Source organism: Cervus canadensis, chromosome 16, assembly GCF_019320065.1.
Source record: "Cervus canadensis isolate Bull #8, Minnesota chromosome 16, ASM1932006v1, whole genome shotgun sequence".
Lineage (NCBI taxonomy): Eukaryota > Metazoa > Chordata > Mammalia > Artiodactyla > Cervidae > Cervus > Cervus canadensis.
Genome location: NC_057401.1, coordinates 60,030,230 through 60,045,333, shown reverse-complemented (window position 1 = coordinate 60,045,333; position 15,104 = coordinate 60,030,230). Strand labels below are relative to the sequence as shown.

The window sequence follows — 15,104 nt, the reverse complement described above, 5'->3', positions numbered from 1 at the left end:
CTGATTCTTTGTGACTCCATGGACTGCAGCATGCCAGGCGCCTTCACCTTCTCCCAGAGTGTGTTCAAACTCAGGCCCATGGAGTCAGTGATGCCATCCAATCATCTCATCTTCTGTCGCCCCCTTCTCCTGCCCTCAGTCTTTCTCAGCATCAGGGACTTTTCCAATGTGTTGGCTCTTCACGTCAGGTGACCATAATATTGGAGCTTCAGCTTCAACATCAGTCCTTCCAATGAATATTCAGGGTTGATTTCCTTTAGGATAAACTGGTTTGATCTTCTTGCCGTCCAAGGGACTCTCAAGAGTTTCCTCCAGCACCACAGTTGGAAAGCATCAGTTCTTCTGGTGCTCAGCCTTCTTTATTGCAGGACGGGTGTTGCTGCCCCCTCCCCTGTCCCTGGCAGCGCTGCTGTAAGGTCAGTAGTTCTTCATGATCACTAGGACAGGACGTTCCCCTGCTGCATCTCCTCCCTCATTTCTACCAAATGGACACAGTCACCCTCCTCTGGATATTGGTTGTAAAAGAAACAGTTCCGCTGATGGGTTTGTAGGAGTCAGCAAAGTGTAGACAGAAACAATAGGACCATCCAAAGACCAAGGGGGAGGAAAACAGAGAAGGGCTCCGTTTGTAGGGGGAGGAGGTATCGAATGACAAGACGCTTTATCTACACCCTCCCTCTGCATCCCTAGAAGAAAACTGCGGAGAGAGGCGAAGCATCCGTTTACCATCTGGAAAGTATTTTCTTTCGGTCTACCTTCAGCCGGTTGACCAGGAAGGCATGCAGTGAGCGCTTGTGCTTGGAAAACGAGAGCGGTAAGAGGAACGACAGGAAGAGCCGCTCCATTTAGATAAACTGAGAAATCGAAAGGAAATACATATCCGTGTGATTTATGGTTCATGTATCAAAAGCAAGCCATAAAAATGCCTGATCCTCGCTCAAATGAGCCGGGGGAGCGCCGCGCGCAGCCGTCCGCGGTGCCGGCGGAGCCTCCTTCCAGGCGCGCGGAGGCGGCGGCGGGTGCCTCGCTCGGTCCCCGAGGCGCGGCGCGAACTGCTGATGCTCCATCACCGGGCCGGGCGCTCCCGCTGGGCCCACCTCGCAGACGTTTGAGATCATCTTCCTCCAGGCTGGGAGGCTCCCGGACTCCCGGTTGTCTGCCCGCGGAGATTTACGACCTGGGCTCGCACCCGGGGCCCTTGTGCGCCCTAGACGCGGCGGTGCGCACGTGTGGATGGAGACCGATGGGGGGCGAGGGGCTCCCACCACCAGGGCTGTTTTTTGGTTCACGTCAGTTAAAAAGACGACCTGTGATTAAGATGTTTTATCCCCCCCCTACCCCCACCCGCCTCCACACCCGCGCCCCCCGCGGTCAACCAAAGACGGTGGGAGGGCCATGGGTGGACGCCTTGCAGGAGGCAGCCTAGTGAGAAAGACACAGGCTCTCCCAGGGGTAAATGTAAAGTTTGGGTGTGCCGCTCACTTAATCTGGAAGGAAAAACTGGCAGTATTCTGGGCAAGAAAGAAATGTATCTTACATTTCAGAGGACAACAGAACAACTTTAAAATTAAGATCTATTTTCCCAATTCAGTTGGGAATAGACAGTGCACAAGGATGGATGCATGTAACATAGGTTCGTTCTTCTGTGTTTGTCAGTGATCGTTCTGCTTCACAGACTAAGTAAATAACTAATGCGGACTTGTTTCTTATTTCTGGGAAAAAAGGGAAAGAGCCAAGATTTAGTGAGCGTTTTAGCACATGTCCTGGACCGAGTGAGAGCTTTTACATGGATTCCCTCAACACACCCTTGACCTGCACCGCCCTGATTAGTACAGGTGAGGGTGCTAATGTAGTGTAGTAAAGTATAATATAATATATATAATAAATATATATACAATAATATGTCCCTGTGCTAAGTCGTGTCCGACTCTTTGCCACCCCGTGGGCTGTCGCCCTCCAGGCTCCTCTGTGCGTGGGATTCTCCAGGCAAGGAGGGAGGTATTCATTCCCTCCTCCAGGGGATCTTCCTGACCCAGGGTTCGAACCTGTGTCTCTTGTGTCTCCTGCCCTGGCTGGCGGATTCTTTACCACTGTGTCACATGGGAAGCCCCCAAAGACCCCGCTTTCTGCTTTTTGGGGCGAAGTTCAGCAAAGCCAGCTACTGCGGGTCTTTAAAATCGAGATGCGTGAGACCACACATGACGAGGCGAGTGCCTTGGCTGTCTGAAGGGCCTAGTGAGCTTCCCCTCTGTAAAGACGTTACTCGGATGCGTTTGACAGCCCCTCGGTGACGGTGAAGCCAGGGAGACGCAGACAGACCGTGGATGAGCCTGGGGGGTGGCGGCTGGGGGAGGCAGGACAGGACCTCGGCTGCCCCCCGGGCTCCTGCCCGTGCCCGAGTCAGGGGGCCGGGGCGTTCTCGAGGAGTGTGTCGGGGTGGTGGCCCTGGGGACAGGTGACCGAGATGACCGAGGCCCGCTGCCACTCGCGTGCAGGGTCCACTCTCCCTGGACAGCCGGGACAGGTCTCGCCGCAGGCTCTCCTAACACGTCTCACTCGGTAAGGAAAGGAAACACCGGGGGACAGCACGGAGGCTGAGTGGGAAAGAGCTCCCCTGCCCACGGCCCGCTGCCCTTCCCGCAGCCAGAGCTGAAAAAGCCGGAACAAGCGCCGTCCACTCCGAGGCCTTCCGCGCCGCGGCCCAGCCTGGCCAGGCCCGCCCCGACCCGAGCGCACTTTCTGTGGCTCACCGGTTCAGGCAGCTCCTGTTCCTCTCACTTCTGCCGTCACGGACTGAATGGCCGCGGTCGGCACTTCTAGTCCCCCGACCCAGGAGCCCCAAAGACCGGGCGTTATACCTGCAAACCCCTGACACCCATTCAGAGGGATGCGGCAGTTCTTACCTGGGGGGACAGGCAGACAGCTTGCAGGGCATGACCCCCGTGACCGGCCGGGCATCGGGGCTGCAGAAGGAGGAGTTCACCGGGATGCGCAGGTCTCTGTAGCAGCCTGCTCTCGTGGTCGTCTGCCCTGCGAGAGAGAGGGAGGCGCGGTGAAGACTCACAGACACCTCCCGTGGTAAAAGCAGGAGAAGAGCTAATGACGACGTCTCTGGAAACCTTCCTCCTGTGTATTATTAGCCTGCTTTGCATGAATGACATTTGGCTGACTATGATATTCCACTTCTCTGATCTGTCCTGGTGACTTTTTATTAGTGGGTTTCATCAGTTCTAAGATGGCTTCTATCTTCCCCCTGCATTAAAAAATATATATTTATTTTTACTTTTGGCTGCGTGCAGGGTCTCATTGTGGCATGTGGCCTCCAGTGTGTGTGGGCTCACAGGTTGCCGTGCAGGGGCTTAGTTGCCCCGAGACATGTTGGATCCGGACCAGGAATTGAACCCCTGTCCCCTGCATTGGAAGGCAGATTCCTAACCATTGGACCACAAGAGAAGTACCCCACTCCTACCTACATTTTAACATCTTTAAATGTGTGCCTCGCTATTGGTGCCAACTTATGTTTGGTGAAACAATCTGCCCCCCATCGCATCTTAGCCCCGACGTCCCCAGGCTGGCCTCCTGGACTCACAGAGCCGGCCGTCTGACAGATACACAATCCTTAGACATGCATTCAGCGCAAGCTTCCTGAAGGCCCTTCTCCAGGCGTCTGTGGTCTCTGTGTAGTCAAGGGATCAGTCTTGTAAGCCCCTGAATCCCCTCCCATGCCTTGCTCCAAGTCCACTGTTTAACTGAAACCACTTATATTTCCTTCACACACACACACACACACACACGCTCACGCTCACGCTCACGCTGCTCCCAGATTAAAAGCCTGCTCTTCTCTCGTTAAACTGGAGACCTCCTGGCCTTGTTTTCCAGCCCCGCTGCCTCTCTCTGTGCCAACATCTCCCCTGGTCCTCTGACCCCCAGAGCCCACCCACAGCTGTGTCTGTACGTGGAACTTGGTCCTTAACCGCTGTCCCCGACACACCTGGTGGAAGTCCTGTCATCCCTCTTCAGCAGGCCCACACCCCGTCCTCCGACCCAGCACCTTCCCGTGCTCAGGGGTTCTCGGACTCGAGTGTACACCTAAATCCTCTCGTTAGCTTAAACGCAGACTCCCGGCCACTTCTAGAGCCTTGGATCTGGCAGGCCTGGGGTGGGGGCGGGTCCTGAGAATATAAGTTTCTAAGACGTGCTCACATGTCCAGGAGCTGCTGCCCCGCGGACCACACTCCCAGGACTGCTGCTCTAGGAACTATCAGAAGCTGCCACTTTAATGTCTCCTGTTACACAGGTGTGATATAGTAAAAGATGAATACTTGGTCTCTGTCCCTGGTTCTTGGAACAGCTCCTAGAACCTTTGGAGTCTCTTTGTGAGCCCCTGAGCAGACTGGTTGGTGGGGGTGGGGGGAGCCCTGCAAGCTTATGGATGGAGCTGGTCCCCAGAAAGACGGAGGCGTGATTAGAGGGTTTGCAGCCCAACCCCGGACCTCTGGAGAGAGGAGATGGGCTGGAGATTTAGTTCAATTACCAATACCCAACGATTTAATAATCCTGTCTGTGTAATAAAATCTCTATGGAAACCTGTAAATAATAGGATTCAGAAAGCTTCCAGGATAATCTCTCTCTCAACTGCTTCAGTTGTGTCTGACTCTTTGCAACCCCATGGGCTGTAGCCCACCAGGCTTCTCTGTCCATGACATTCTCCAGTCAGGAACACTGGAGTGGCTGCCGTGAACTCCAGCATCTCATCCTCTGCTGCCGCCTCCTCCTCCTGCCCTCAGGCTTCCCCAGCGTCAGGGTCTACTCGGTGAGTCAGCTCCTGGCACCAGGGGCCAAAGTATTGCAGCTGCTGTTTCAGCATCAGTCCTTTCAATGAATATTCAGGGTTGATTTCCTTTAGGATTGACTGGTTTGATCTCCTTGCAGTCAAGGGACTCTCAAGAGTCTTCCTCAGCACCACAGTTCAAAAGCATCAATTCTTCAATGCTCAGCCTACTTTATGGTCCAACTCTCACATCTGTACATGACTACTGGAGAAACCGTAGCTTTGACTTAGATGGACCTTTGTTGGCAAAGTGATGTCTCTGCTTTTAAATACACTCTCTAGGTTTGACATAGCTTTCCTTCCAAGAAGCAAGCATCTTTTAATTTCATGGTTATAGTCACCATCCACAGTGATTTTGGAGCTGAAGAAAATAAAATCTGTCACTGTTTCCACTTTTTCTCCATCTATTTGCCATGAGTTGACAGGAAGAGATGCTATGATCTTCCTTTTCTGAATGTTAAGTTTTAAGCCAGATTTTTCACTCCTTTTTTCACCCTTATCAAGAGGCTCTTTAGTTCCTCTTCACTTTTGGCCATTTAAGTGGTACCATCTGCATATCTGAGGTTATTGATTTTTCTCCCGGCAATCTCGATTCTAGCCTGTGATTCATCCAGTCTGCCATTTCGCATGATGTACTCTCCATGTAAGTTAAATAAATGGGGTGACAACATACAGCCTTGACGTACTCCTTCCCTATTTTGAACCAGTCCTTTGTTCCATGTTGCTTCTTGATCGGCAGACAGGTTTCTCAAGAGACAGGTAAGGTGATCGGATACTTTTATCTCTTTCAGAATTTTCCACAGTTTGTTGTGATCCACACAGTCAAAGACTTTAGCATAGTTGATGAAGCAGATGTTTTTCTGGAATCCCCTTGCTTTTTCTATGAGCCAACGGATGTTGGCAATTTGATCTTTTGTTCCCCTGCCTTTTCTAAATCCAGCTTGTACATCTGGAAGTTCTCAGTTCACATACTGCTGAAGTCTAGCTTGAAGGATTTTGAGCATAACCTTACTACCATGTGAAATGAGCACAATTTTATGGCAGTTTGAACATTCTTTGGCACTTCCCTTCTCTGGGATTGGACTGAAAGCTGATCTTTTCCAGTCCTGTTACTACTGCTGAGTTTTCCAAATTTGCTGGCATTTTGAGTGCAGTACTTCAGCTGCATCATCTCTAAGGATTTGAAATAGCTCAGCTGGAATTCTATCACCTCCATTAGCTTTATTTGTAATAATGCTTCATAAGGCCCCCTTGACTTCACACTCCAGGATGTCTGGGTCTAGGTAAGTGACCATACCATCATGGTTATCTGGGTCATTAAGACCTTTTTTGTATAGTTTTTCTGTGTATTCTTCCCATCTCTTCTTAATCTCTTCTGTTTATGTTATTTTTAAGACCTCCTCAGACAACCGCTTTGCCTTCTTGCATTTCTTTTTATGTGAAGCTAGTGACAAAGTGTGCCTGAGATGTATAAACGCTCTGTGTGTTTGCTTACTTGCTCAGTTGTGTCCGACTCTTTGCAACCGAATGGACTGTAGCCCGTCAAGCTCCTTTGTCCATGGGGATTCTCCAGGCAAGAATACTGGAGTGGGTTGCCATATCTTCCTCCAGGGGAACTTCCCAACCCAGAGATCGAACCCAGGTCTCCCGCATTGCAGGTGGATTCTTTACCATCTGAGCCACCAGGGAAGCCCAAAAATACTGGAGTGGGTAGCCTATCCCTTCTCCAGGGGATCTTCCCGACCCAGGAATCCAACTGGGGCCTCCTGCACTACAGATGGTGGACTCTTTACCACTTAGATCAAATTTCCAGAGGACAGAGAGTGCAGCCTGCATGGATTAATTTACTCCCACACTTGTTTAGTGGTTTTTCAGTGACTGACCGATTCAATTAAATTCAGTAACTTCTGACATCCCAGTCACCTCTCCTTGTCCAGGTGTTCCAAATCTGCTGATTCAACCAATTACAGATGGAAAAAACCTGGGGGAAATATTCCAGAAAGTTCTAAAAAAAGAAACCTGCATTTGCCATGTGCCAGCACCTATTTATATAACATTTCCCTTGTATTTACAATTATTTGTGTATCATTTTGGGCTTCCCTGTGTATCATTTGTGTATCATTTTGGCTCAGAAGATAAAGAATCCACCTGCAATGCATGAGACCCTGGTTCAATCCCTGGGTCAGGAAGATCCCGTCAGGGAGGGCCTGGCAACCCACTCCAGTGTTCTTGCCTGGAGAATCCCAAGGACAGAGGAGCCTGGCGGGCTACCGTCCATGGGGTCACAAAGGGTCAGACACAGCTAAGCGACTAACACTTTCACGTTCACACACATAGCATTTACATTACATTAGGTATTATAAGTAATCTAGAGATGATTTTTAAAGTATTTTGGGGGGGGGATGTGCACTGTTTATTTGCAAACACTACTCGATTTAATTGATATATTTGGTATCTGTGGAGTATCCTGGAACCAATAAGAGTGACAACTGTAGTGAGTTAATGTGCTGTGTGCTCAGTCGCTCACTCGTGTCTGACTCTGTGACCCCATGGACTGCAGCCCGCCACATTCCTCTGTCCACGGGATTCTCCAGGCAAGAATACTGGAATGGGTTGCCATGCCCTGCCCCAGGGGATCTTCCCAACCCAGGGATCGAATCTGGGTCTCCTGCATTGTAGGCAGATTCTTTACCACTGAGCCACCAGGGAAACCCAGTGAGTTAACAATGCTTGATAAGAAATCATCAAAATATAGCTATATAGGTATATTCCTTTTTTTTTAATTTATTTTTTTTTATTGAAGGATAATTGCTTTACAGAATTTTGTTGCTTTCTATCAAATCTCAACATGAATCTATAGGTATATTCTACAGTACTTGGGAAGAACTGGCCACAATCTGGATGATTCACCCATGTATCAATGCAGAGATGAAATCTGAATCAGTATTTTATGAACCTACTTTTCCACTAGCTAACAGGGAATAAGAGACTATTAAGTCAGAAAAAAAGAAACATACATCACTCTAAAGCTGTTCTGTAGAGAATCTTGTGAACTCTCTTAAATTAAGGTAAATAATCTTAATGACAAAATTCATAGGAGGACATACTGAACAAGAGTACCATTTTTTAAAACTGTTGGAGGTCAGTTCTAGTGAGTAGAGAAGGAAAATTAAACTTTTCTCTTCAGTTACATGACCACTTAAAAGTCCATTTTTAAATTTTCTAACCAAAGTCTTCTGGCATTTTTTGTGTGACTCTACGAATAATGGCTTTGGTTTGGTTTCCAGTTTTGAGCCTGAATACGTGACATTCATGTGACATGTGACATTCTTATGCTCAAGTCTTAACAAAGAGTCAGGCCAAATGATCCTGATGAGCAGGGTACAGGCTCTCGGTCAAGCAAACAGGAAATTGCTTTGCTCTGAAACAGAAACAGAAGTGTACTGCATTAACATATTCACTTTTCCTTCTTGGTGGAGATGTTTGTCTGACTTTGGTGCCAGTCAAGTCCCCCAAGTTTTTACCTATTGATTGCATAAGAGGGAAATCTAGATCTAGTCACACTCCTGGATTATTTTAGTAACCACGTGATAGGAAGAATATAACCTAAAGGGAATTTGCTCAACACATTTCTAAGTTTGGACTTGGCCAGTTGCTTTTCTAAGCTGGTGACATTGGAGACCTCTCACTTTTCTTAGCGGGGGCATTACTGGCATTTTAGGTGAAAACATTATTTGCTGTGTAGCACGGTTGTCATGCTGTAAAATGTTTAGCATCCCTGCGTCCTGCCCATTAGATGCCAATAACAACCCACGGCAACTACCATGCCTGCACACTTGTCCGCACGCGCCCTCTACGGAGCACTGCAGCCTTTGGTTGAGAGCGCCAAGAGACCACAAGCAGACAAGGAAGAAAGTATACGCTTCGGAAAAAAGAGAGGGAAAATGTAAAGTGTTGCTTGGAAATTTTTAGTAATTTCTAGAAACAAGATCAAAACAGGAGAGTGGTCATCAGGTTCACAGCAAAATTCACTTAGGAAAAGGACAATGACAAAAATGCTATAAAACAGAATTTATGGTGTGTAGCTCAAAGTAAGATCCAGAGGGTATTTCACGGCCTTAAATACTTACACTGATAAAGATAGGTATGAATGGAAATACATGAATCTAACACTTCATTATGGTGTTAGCAAAAAGGACAGCTCAAGGGCTTCCCTGGTGGCTCAGCTGGTAAAGAATCCGCCTGCAATGCGGGAGACCTGGGTTCAATCCCTGGGTTGGGAAGATCCCCTGGAGAAGAGAACAGCTACCCACTCCAGTAATACGGCCTGGAGAATTCCATGGACTGTATAGTCCATAGGGTCGCAAAGAGTCGGACATGACTGAGCAACTTTCACTATTACTTTCAAGGAAGCAGAAAGAAAGAATTGATATAGATTGGAACAGAAGTCAACATATTAGAAAATGAACAGACATCAATATATACAGACAATATATACAGACAAACATGTGAAGCAGATGTCAGTATGTCAGGAAAGAGAAAACGGTGAATCCAGAAGATGATATTTTGGAGAGGAGGTTATCCTCAAGCATAACAACCTACAACTCAGCTCACCCCCCCCTTTCTCATTCTCCCCTCGATTACAGGGGCTCCATGCGGACACTGCAACCTCTACATCTCTTGTCTGTGAGGCTGTTGGACAGATCCCATCACTGAGATGCTTGAGCACATGATGTGGTCAGAGCCACAGCGTCATGTCCCTGGCAGCAGGGATCTAAAACATGGGCTCTGGCAGATGTGAAGTCTGCTGTAGTCTCCAGACATTTTTCTGGGAATCACCTACTCCAGTGCTGGCTTACATCTAATCCTTGCCAGGAATTTCTGGAATGTTCAACACATCCCACCTCTTTAATAGCCAGAGCAACTCTGAGACCTAAATGGATCTCTCTTTGACCTTTACTTCCACAACTTTTCCAACTATTTTGTAAACATATGAAGCTTTATAGTAAATACCTTCCTAGGATACCTAGGATGGATTCTGTTTTCCTGGCTCAACTGTCACTGACATACTAACTTAATGAAAAAGCAAACAATAAGCACAAATATACAAAACAAGAAATTAGAGTAAGGAAATAGCCACAAGTAGAATAAACAACTGGAAAAGACCTTGATGATGGGAAAGATCGAGGGCAGGAGGAGAAGGGGACAACAGAGGATGAGATGGTTGGATGGCATCATTGACTCTGGGAGATAGTGAAGGACAAGGAAGCCTGGTGTGCTAAATCCATGGGGTCACAAAGAGTTGGACACAACTGAGTGACTGAGCAACAAAAAGAAAAAAAAATCAGAGTACTTTGTTCAAATATATTAAAATATTATTTAAAATCCTAAAGGAAAAAAATGGTTTTGATTAGCAAGGCTACTCTCAAAAGAGATAAATAATCTAATTAGTCTAATTACCATACATATTATTAAAAAAATCAAAGATCTAATGCCTGAAAAGGTATCAGATTCAAGTGCTTCAAAGAAATTCTACCAAATGTAGTAGATGCTAGTGCTATTTAAATCATTCCAGAGCAGACAAAATAGGAAAGATTTCCAACATTTAAAAAATTTAGTATATTTTAGGATGCAAAGGAAAATTGTATTAATAACTCAATATTGATATATTTTCACCCTGTTCATTTAACTTATAGCAGAGCACAATTATGCTAACTGCAGGGCTGGATGAATCACAAGCTGGAATCAAGATTGCTGGGAAAAATATCAACTTAAGATCTGCAGGTGATACCACTCTATTGGCAGAAAGTGAAGAGTAACTAAAGAGCCTCTTGATGATCATGAAAGAGGAGAGTGAAAAAGCTGGCTTAAAACTCAACATCCAAAAAACTAAGATCATAGCATCCAGTCCCATCACTTCATGGCAAATAGAAGGAGAAAAAGTGGAAGCAGTAACAGATTTTATTTTCTTGGGCTCCAAAATCACTGCAGCATGAAATTAAAAGATGCTTGCTCCTTGGAAGTAAAGCTATTACAAACCTTAACAGTATATTAAAAAGCAAAGACATCATTTTGCTGATGAAGTTCTATATAGTCAAAGTTATGGTTTTTCCAGCAGTCACGTACAGATGTGAAAGTTGGACCATAGAAGAAGGCTGAGCACTGAAGAATTGATGCTTTCAAATCATGGTGCTGGAGATGACTCTTGAGAGTCCTTTGGACTGCAAGGAGATCAAACCAGTCAATCCTAAAGGAAATCAACTCTTGGCTATTCGTTGGAAGGACTAATGCTGAAGCTGAAGTTCCAGTACTTTGGCTACGTGATTTGAAGAGCTAACTCATTGGAAAAGACCCTGATTCTGGGGAAGACTGAGGGCAGGAGGAGAAGAGGGTGGCAGAGGATGAAATGGTTAGATGGCATCATTGACACAATAGACATGAATTTGAGAAAACTCTGGGAGATCATCGAAGACAGAGAGGAGCCTGGCATACTGCAGTCCATGGGGTTGCAAAGATTCTGACACGATTTAGCACCCGAACAACAGCCCTTAGAAATACTAATGTAAAAAATACAAAATAAAACAGGACAGAATCAAGTAGTACCTTGGGGGAAAAAAGACATCAGATAATAATTCCCAGTAGGAATATAAGAACGATTTAGTGTTAGGAAAATCATTCCTAATAGTTTAGTGTTAGGAAAATTGGCTAATATATTTCACCATTTTAATGGATTAAAGAGTAAACATAAAGTTTATCAGAAATGTAATACATTTCAGCATGTGATAAATTCTGCCTCAATTTTGACAAAAATGTTTACAAAATTGACAATTGATTAATTAATATATCTGTATATTTGCATGAGTATACATGTATGCATATCTATATCTATGTATCTAGATAGACAGATGTAGGTATTTACATGTTTCTTAAGCCTAGAAACCAGCATTATGGTAAACACTATAAACATTCCCATTAAGGTTGAAGTGAAGTGAAGTTGCTCAGCCATGTCCGACTCTTTGCGAACCCGTGGACTGTAGCCCACCAGGCTCCTCCATCCATGGGATTTTCCAGGCAAGCGTACTGGAGTGGGTTGCCATTTCCTTCTCCAGAGGATCTTCCCAACCCAGGGACTGAACCTGTGTCTCCTGCATTGTAGGCAGACGCTTTAGTGTCTGAGCCACCAGGGAAGTCCAGACTATAGGCTAGGACCATTAAGGTTAGGAATAAGAAAAACACATCACCATGCAGAAGACCTGGGCTCGATGTCCAGGGAAGATCCCCTGGAGAAGGGAAAGGCTACCCACTCCAGTATTCTGGCCTGGAGAATTCCATGGATTCTATAGTCCATGGGGTTGCAAAGAGTCGGACACGACTGAACGACTTTGATCATTATCATCGATCATATCATCATTTTAGTTAAGGCCATAAGGAGATACTGGCTCACACAATTAGATAAGATAAAATAAGGGCTATGAACATTGTCGTGGGGAGAAACTTCAGGTGGTATTACTAGATATCTAGAAAACTCAAGAGAGTAGATGTGAAGGTGAGTCTGTTGACTGTTGGAGGAGGGGAGGAAAGAGCAGACTCTTGGGTACCTAGAGAAAACAAAGCGTGGACACAGACGGAACTCAGAAGCAAAGAGAAAACAATGCCTGCTGCTGAGATGGTAAGAAGTTGCTCTGATGTGAGAGCCCGTGTCACTAGTGTGAGACAGAAGAGCACAGAGATTTGTATCAAAAGACCCTCATGAGTAGTGATGATGGGCAAAGACCTGAGTGCAAACCAGCCCCCCAGGGGGAGGAGATGGAGACACAGCTGCTGGGCTTGTGGACCACCTGCACATAGGAAGTCAAAGGACAGGACCAGTGACAAGAATGTGCTTATAACGGAAGGAAGCAAATGGGCAAGATGGGATGTCGGAAATCAAGAGCACAGAAAATTGGAAGGAATCAGGTGAACTGTGCTAAGGGCTTCAGGGAGGCCGGGAGGAGGGGAGGCTGTGGAAGGGCTTCTGATGTCGTGACAGGGTGGTGGTCACGGCTAGAAGCGTCTCAGATAGGAAACCATGAGGCCGTAAGGATGAGCAGCAGGGGCTCCTGGTTGGCAGTGGGGCAGGAAGTGGAGGTTATTCTCAAGGTAAGAGAGAGAAAAAGGAAAGAATGGGAGACTGATGGGAAGGCTGAGGAAATCTGAGCCCATTCAAGGGAAGACGGTGGGGCAGGGAAGAGGGACTTGAAAGGGAGAAAGGGTGCGTTTTGGTGGTAAGAAATTTGTGTGATGAGGTCACGGGTGAAAGTGGAGTATTCAGGTTGGGGAAGGGGGAACATCTCCCTGGGGCAGAAAACGCAGAAGGAATGAGTCGAGCAAAATTCTGCTGTGGTTGGTGGGAACCAGCTGATGTTTACATTGGGCTTAACCTTCCCCACACAGGGGATGGAAATCGCCCACGTGTATGTGCAGAAGCAAGCTGGCGTAGAGACATATGGAACCTATTACAGCAGGACTCCACAATGGGTCTGGCTTCCAATCTACTAGGGCAGTTAAAGCGCTACCTTTAATCTATAATCTATAAAGCTCAGCAGGGCTTGAGCTTGGTTAGCAGGCACGGCTTCCCTCCTCTTACAAAATCACCATGATTAAAAGCATATGGAGAAGGGGCTGCTAATGGTCCCCAGGCTCGCTTCCTGGGTGTGTTCCAGGAAATTTCTTGTCTTCAGTTCTCCCACCCATCCACTGTTGTTATTGTTGTTTTTCAGTCACTAAGTCGCATCTGACTCTTCGCAACCCCATGGACTGCAGCACGCCAGGCTCCTCTGTCCTCCACTTCTCCCAGAGATTGCTCAAATTAGTGTCCATTGAGTCAGTGATGCTATCTAACAGTTCCATCTTCTGTTGTCCCCTTCTCCTCTTACCTTCCATCTGTCCCAGCATCAGGGTCTTTTCCAATGAATCGGCTCTTCCCATCAGATGGCCAAAGTATTGGAGTTTCAGCTATAGCATCAGTCCTTCCAATGAATATTCAGGGTTCATTTCCTTTAGGATTGACTGATTTGATTTCCTTGCTGTCCAAAAGACTCTCAAGAGTCTTCTCCAGCACCACAATTCAAAAGCATCAATTCTTTGGTGCTTAGCCTTCTTTATGGTCCAACTCTCACATCCGTACATGACTACTGGAAAAACCATAGCTTTGACTAGACCAACCTTTTTGTTGGCAGAGTGATGGTTTTGCTTTTTAATACACTGTCTAGTTTGTCATAGCTTTTTTTCCCCATCTTTGGAAGCATCTTTTAATTTTGTGGCTGCAGTCCCAGTCCTCAGTGATTTTGGAGCCCAAGAAAATAAAATCTGTCACTGCTTCTACTTTTTCTCCCTCTATTTCCCAGGAAGTGATGGGACCAGATGCCATGATCTTAGTTTTTGGAATGTTGAGCTTCAAGTCAGCTTTTTCACCCCACTAAGCCTGTCTTAACTCATCTCTCAAGGAGCATTAAAGCATGGACCTTTGACCATCACAGTCCCTGGTGGGAAATCTTCTGACTGACATCTAAAAATTAACTGTAGTGTTCAGTGAAGTTGTTGCTCTTCTTTTAGAACCAGTTCCTCTTGGGGAAGTGGTCATCCCTTGGTATTCCTGAATACCAAGGACTCCACAGATGCCTCTGAGGGCTTCTGGGGGACCGAGCAGGGGAAATGCCCTAGCCAGTGGATTCTACGTACAGTATGTGTGTAGAGAAGTCCTCTCGGCAGACACACAATTGGAAGTGACTCCCTAAGCCAGGGGTTCTCAATGTGCTTCCCCACGAGGAGCTCTTAGTAAGCGCAGTCTGCTGGCCCATCCTTATCACTACGACTTCTGACCCAGCAGGTCTGGGGGGCGCCCAGCAGTTTGCATTTATAACAGATTCTCCAGTGATGCTGAGGATGCTGGCCTGGGGCCTACAATCCCACAGCAGCTCAGTGACTTTTGCCTGTGATTCTGCAGAAAGTGACCTTAAGCTGGGAGGCAGCCCAGTTTTGTGAGTGTGAAATCAGAATCTCTCATAATTTCTTATGTTAGATCCCATGCTACCATTCAAACTCCGCATCCACAAGTGAACACATCTGTGCGTGTGGGTGTCCATGCATATCTGAGGCAGGGTCGTCCCAGGAGAAGCCATCTTAGTCTTCTAGGAGTGAACCCTTCCAGCTGTGTGGGTGTAAGTCGTGCAGTCGTGTCTGACAGTTTGTGACCCCATGGACCGTAGCCCGCCAGGCTCCTCTGTCCATGGGA

The 15,104-nt window shown here is 46.7% G+C and overlaps 1 protein-coding gene across 2 annotated transcripts in view; it reads right to left on the bottom strand.

Annotated features, from left to right (window-relative positions):
- ADAMTS16 (ADAM metallopeptidase with thrombospondin type 1 motif 16) overlaps positions 1-15,104 on the bottom strand; it is a 184,581-nt gene that overhangs the window by 45,137 nt on the left and 124,340 nt on the right. For both annotated transcript variants that reach the window (XM_043488833.1, XM_043488834.1), the window contains exon 18: positions 2,904-3,030. In XM_043488833.1, coding sequence (XP_043344768.1) covers positions 2,904-3,030 — 127 coding nt within the window. The remainder of the gene's footprint in view (positions 1-2,903; positions 3,031-15,104) is intronic.